The sequence below is a fragment of the Grus americana genome, chromosome 23 (genome assembly GCF_028858705.1).
Source record: "Grus americana isolate bGruAme1 chromosome 23, bGruAme1.mat, whole genome shotgun sequence".
In the NCBI taxonomy this organism is placed as follows: Eukaryota; Metazoa; Chordata; class Aves; order Gruiformes; family Gruidae; genus Grus; species Grus americana.
In genome coordinates, this window is record NC_072874.1 from 4360952 (window position 1) to 4366489 (window position 5538).

General features: G+C 67.5%; 1 protein-coding gene across 1 annotated transcript; it reads left to right on the forward strand.

Annotated features, from left to right (window-relative positions):
* The first annotated feature begins 1258 nt into the window (after positions 1-1258).
* ZNF683 (zinc finger protein 683) lies at positions 1259-5242 on the forward strand. The gene is made up of 7 exons (XM_054802751.1): positions 1259-1292; positions 1976-2169; positions 3144-3871; positions 4210-4338; positions 4433-4623; positions 4799-5018; positions 5141-5242. The coding sequence occupies exons 2-7, from the start codon at positions 2070-2072 to the stop codon at positions 5240-5242; spliced, it is 1470 nt and encodes a 489-aa protein (XP_054658726.1). The 5' UTR covers positions 1259-1292; positions 1976-2069.
* Positions 5243-5538: the final 296 nt, after the last annotated feature.

The window sequence follows — 5538 nt, forward strand, 5'->3', positions numbered from 1 at the left end:
CCCCATCGCTGCCCCTCACAGGAGCCCACGGCGCTGGAGGGATGCAGGCACTGGATCCTGCTCCTGTGCCGGGACCACAAGGACGGGCAGCCGGGCCCCGCATGGGTGGTCAGCCACCCTTGGGCTCCCCAGGGCCGCTGGGGACCCCTCCGTGTCCCCTCTGTCTCTGGGGCTGTTCCCAAGGGGACTCAACTGGTACTCACTGGTACCCACTGGTACCACCGCAGGAGCAGGGCTGCGGCCCTGGGGCAGCCGGGCAGGAGCTGCCGGCATTCCCCTTCCCCAGGGAAGGGCTGCGGCTGTGGGACCCCACACGGGAAACTTTCCTCCTGAAGCAAACCAGTGCGAAAGGAGGTTTCTGCCCCAAAACCCTTCCCCTGCCACCTCCCACCTGGTTGGGTTTTGCACGTGGTTTCCCAAGCCACTACGTTCCCTGTGAAGGGCGCTGGAGGCTCCGGTGAAACCTGTCAGAGAAGGAGAAATTGGCTTTTTCTGATCTTCCCCAGTGAGGTGCTGGAGTGGGTGTGGAACTCGTCCCCTCCCCACTGCCACAGGAGCAGAGCAGCCCCCGTGGGTCAGGGTCCCCACCTGGGGCTGCCATCGCAGCCGGGAGCTGCTGTGTGCACTCACCGAGTGCTTCTCTTCAAAGCAGTGACTGTTGTTAGCCACCAGTAGGTTTCAGAGTTAACACTCTGTTTAAGGGGAGCCATTCATGTGGTCTCAGGCTGTCGGCCAGCCCCAGCCGAAGCTGCTGCTGCTCCTGACACTTTCTTTCAGGCTCCCCGTGCAGCTGGGGCCGGTGGCTCCATCTGGCAGGTGGCCGAGGTCCCGCTGTCCCTGTGGTGGGCTGCGGTGGCACCTCTGCCACCCCCGGCCGGGGCAGGAAAGCCCGACTGTGCGGGGCTTGGGGCCCTGCTGCGCCCCCATCCTGCACAGCTCCCAGTGCCCCCAGTGCCCTCAGCACCGGGGGGACACACGGTGACATCCCTCTGCTTTCCTGGGGATTTTGTGCCCTGGGGGGACCCCATCGCAGCGTCACTGGGGGTGGCTGCCGGTGCCAGGCCGTGCCCTGGCGAGGGAACCGAGTCCCTGGCTGTGGGGCTGCGTCTATTAGACACAACCCGGTCTCACCTCCTCCTCTTCCTCCCCGCAAAGAGGCTTTACCTCGCCTCTCCAAATTTAGCACAGGCCCCAGAACCCCGAGGTTTCCTGTTCGCACTCCTGGCAGCCGCTGAGCCGTAACATGGTGGCGGCCGGGGCTCATCAGCGGCCACAGCACCAGAGCGGAGCAGGTAGGTGCCACTACACTGCCAAATCCTGCAGGGACGTCCCCACGTGTGGGCATCCCTCTTGGCACTGCTTTTTCCTCCTCCTCCCCTGGAGATCCCAGCTCCCATCGCTCCAGCTCGGGGTTGCCATCGCCGTTGTTTGCCATTTTACAGGGTGCAGCATCGGCTGCGGGGAGGGGGGACAGAGCTTTTTGGTGCCAGGACATGGCGATGCCAGGCTTTGCTCGCTGGGCTTTGGCTTCCCCAGCCCATGCCACGAACCTGGTCTTTAGGCTTGACAGCTTTGGGTTTAGTTACCCCAAAAAATGAGCTAAAGGGGGGGGAAAAAATGCCTGTTTGCCTTCCAATGGCTGGGGGAGTGGGGCTGAGCCGAGGGCACTGCCCTGCCTGGATGTGCCCCAGCCCTGGCTCTGCTCCCTGCCCGGCCCTGGGTTTGGGCAGCACTATGTAAATGTCATTTTTTTTCCCCCAGCGATGGCTTTTCATGCCTGGGGTTGAGGTCAATACTGGGGTGCCACGGCTGGGTGCCAGCACCATCCCTAGGGCACTGGGGCTGGGTGCCAGCGTTGTCCCCAGGGTACTGGGATGTGGCTGGGCTCCATGCAGCCCCAAGCACTCCCTCAGAGTGGAACCACCAGGATGGGGTCCTGCCCTGCTCCCCAGCCTCACCCTGCTGCAGGGTTCAGCCTGACAGGTCTGGGGGTGTGGGATGGGGTGAGGAGGCAACACAGCACCCCTCAGTCCCTTCTGAACATTGGCCAGTGCCCCCCCAGACTGGCCATGGGGAGCAGCGAGTGTATCCTGCAGGACACACAGGTCCGGTCACCACTTGGGGACATCCACACCGAAGGGGACATCCAAAGGTTAGCCCTCCTGGCGGGTGAGTACCAACCGTGCTGCCACCGCCGTGGTCCTCTGTCACCCCACAACCTCCCCCTCACCTCCAAGCACCCGCAGGGACACCCCGACCTCCCCACTGCAGCCCTGGGGACAGCTCAGCCCTCCCCACATACCACTGCAGTGGGGGAAACTGAGGCACGACCACAGTGGGGCAGTGGGAAGATGGTGACAGCTAAAGAACCTGCTCTGCAGGTCGGGGGGGACGGGGGGGGCCCTGCAAAACCACCGCCGAGCTGCAGGGCTGGGGTTTGAACCCACCCCCCTGTGCAGAGAGCTGATGTCCAGAGGGTCCGGCCCCGTAACTCTGCTCATGTTCCCCCCCCGCAGGTCCCCTGGCCGGAGGGGACCCCCGCCACCCCCCGGCCCCCATCGCGGCGCCCGGATGTGCTGCGTGTACCCGGGCCCCGCCGCCCCCGCCCTCCCGCTCGGCCCCCGCCGCCTCCACGGCTGCTCCCGCTGCCGCCCGCCCCGAGCTCCCCGGGGCCCACCCGGCACCCACCCGGCACCCACCCGGCACCCACCCGGCACCCACCACCGCGGCCCCCTGGCTCCGTGAGGATGCGGCCGGGAAGGGGATAGTGGTCTCTGCTCGGACCCTCCCGCGTTCCTTCCTCCCCCTGCTCTTCCTCCCTGCCCTCCTCTGCCTCTTCCCTCCCGTCCCGAGGATGTGGCCGGGCCCCCACCGGGCTGGGGCCAAGCTGCCGGCTGCCCCCGAAGGGCTCCTGCCCAGGGCCGAGGGCTCGGCAGACCCCCCCGAGCAGCAGAGCCCCCCCCCCCCCCAGCTGCCTGCACCCCTGGCCCCACAAGCCTGGCAGCACGTGCTTCTGCCTGTCCTGCAGACACAGCGTGGCTCCTGCCTGGGTTGGGTTCCCCCCCGCCAGCCCCTGGTCCCCAAACCCCCCCTGTACCCCCCCAGGCTCCCCACTGACTCCTCGGCTGCTCCTCTGCCCGCAGACCCCGATGCCACCAGGGCCACCAGCTGCGGGACCGCCGTGGGGCTGGACACGTCCCCTTCGCCAGCGTGGCCGCTCTGCACCGAAGAGATCCCCACCAGCAGCATGGAGGAGGAGGAGGAGGAGACGAGAGCCGAGGCTGAAGAGCTGCATAGAAGCACAGAGGGCTGGAGGAAGGAGCTCTTCAGCCAAGCAGAGCCGGTGCCAGCGGGGGCCCGACCGCCCCCCACACTGCCCAGGGAGCTGAGGGTCCACCTGGGCACCCTGTGCCCCCTCCTCCTGCCCCAGCTGTGCCTCCCGCTCTGCGGCTGTCCCCCGCTCCTGCCGGCCCCGCAGCCCACGCCGCCCCCCACCCGCCTGGGTGGCATGGGGACCCTGGTGTCACCTTCACAGAGCTGCGGCGGTGCCCTCTTCCATCTGCCGCCCTGGCCGGGGCTGTACGGAACCCTCCTGCCGCCCGCACAGGGCGCTCCGGGGCTGCTGAAACCACCGGTGGGATTTCTCCCTCTCCTCCAAGGGCCTTTCCCCGTCCCCGGCTGCGGGGCAGGGGGGTGCCCACCGTCACGGGGGGAGATGCCCCGCTCTGCCCCGCAGCCGGAGATGCCCAGCCACGGCGTGGCCAAGCTGCCTGATGGCACCGGGCCGTACCGGTTGGGGAAGGACGTTATCAGGAGCAAGTACGAGTGCAACATCTGCGCCAAGAGCTTTGGGCAGCTCTCCAACCTCAAGGTACTTGGGTGCTCCACGCTCGGTCTCTCCCCCCCACCCCAGCCTGGCAGCACACCCCTCCTGCTTCCCTAGCGTCAGCCCACGCTGGGGACGAGGGACAGCGCTGGCTCGTCCCAGCTGTGCAGGCAGGTTGTGGGCCTCTCCTCGTGCCTCAGTTTCCCCCCCCCAGCAAAGCGCCCATCGGCATGAAGAGCTCTGAGATGGGCTGTGGATATACCCCCCTGCGCTCCAGCCGTGCCCTGGGGCTGCGGGACACTCCCAGGAAGGGGCGGCTGGGGCAGCCCGAACTCCTGGGCTCCCCAGGTGCCCCCCCTTGTAGCCCTGTGCCCCCCCGGCAGGTCCACCTGAGGGTGCACAGCGGCGAGCGGCCCTTCCAGTGCCCCATCTGCAAGAAGCGCTTCAGGCAGCTGGCACACCTGCAGAAGCACCGGCTGGTGCACACCGGCGAGAAGCCCCACCAGTGCCCGGTAGGTGCCCACTGGGTGCCAGGAGGGCGGGTGAAGGGTCCCAAACCGGGGTGCAGCACCCACCCTGAGCCCCCCCGTCCCCTCATCCCTGCAGACATGCTACAAGCGTTTCAGCAGCAGCAGCAACCTGAAGACCCACCTGCGGCTGCACTCGGGCGAGAAGCCCTTCCAGTGCCACCAGTGCCACAGCCGCTTCTCCCAGCACATCCACCTCCAGCTCCACTGGCGCCTGCACCAGCGCTGGTGCCCACCCCCTGGCCCCCCGCAGCTGCCTTGCCCTGGCCGGTGGGTGCTCCAGCCTGGATGTCGGCTGACTGGAGGAGGAGGAGGATGAGGAGGAAGGAGGGTGCCAGCCCAGCCAAGCTAAGGCGCTGCTGCAGGGCTTCGTGCTGGGGGAGGTGGGGAAGGGGCTGCCCGGGTGGGCAGGGGTGGACATGGGGACCCGTCATGGTGTCCCCAGGCAGAGCCTGTCTGAGCCGGGACGGCCCGGGGGGCTGCGCAGGCAGAGGCTGCCCACCAGCTCCAGACCCTCAGGGCCAGGGGGAGCCACCGCCATCATCCACTGCAACCCCCAGCTCCATCAGCACTGCCCCAGCCTCGGGAACAAGGATGGAGGAGGATCCCCTCAAAGCGCCGAGCAGCCCCCTGTCCCCAAAGCCCTCGGGGAGGGCACCCTCCCGGTGAGCCCCCCGTCCCAGGCCATGGCCGTGCCCCCACCCTGCAGCGTTACTGCACCCGGGGTGCAACAACCCCCCCTTTCCACAGAAAAAGCTTTAATTTCTCAGCCTCCCCCCAATCTCAGGTGCCCCCCCGAGCTCCCAGTGTGCCACCACCGTGGTGCCACGGGGACACGGCTCTGTCCATCATGCCCATCATGTCCATCATTGCTTGGTGCCGCCGCTGAACCCTTCCGGGGCTCTGTCTGGGGTGCCATGGAAGGGGGGGGTTACCTCCATCTCCAGTACCTCTGGGTGCTGCTACAACCCCAGAGCACCCATCCCTGCATCCTGCCAGCACCCCGAGCATCTCGCTGACGCCCAAAGGACACGACAGCCCTGGCTGTCCTCGCCTGCTGCCAAGGTTGGGGCCGGCGAGTGGCATCCCTCCCGTGATTTTATTCAATAAACATTTCTGCCTCTGCAGCTCACCCGCCCTCGGCAGGGCCCGGCCCCAACCCGGTGCAGCTCCCCAGGGAGAGGG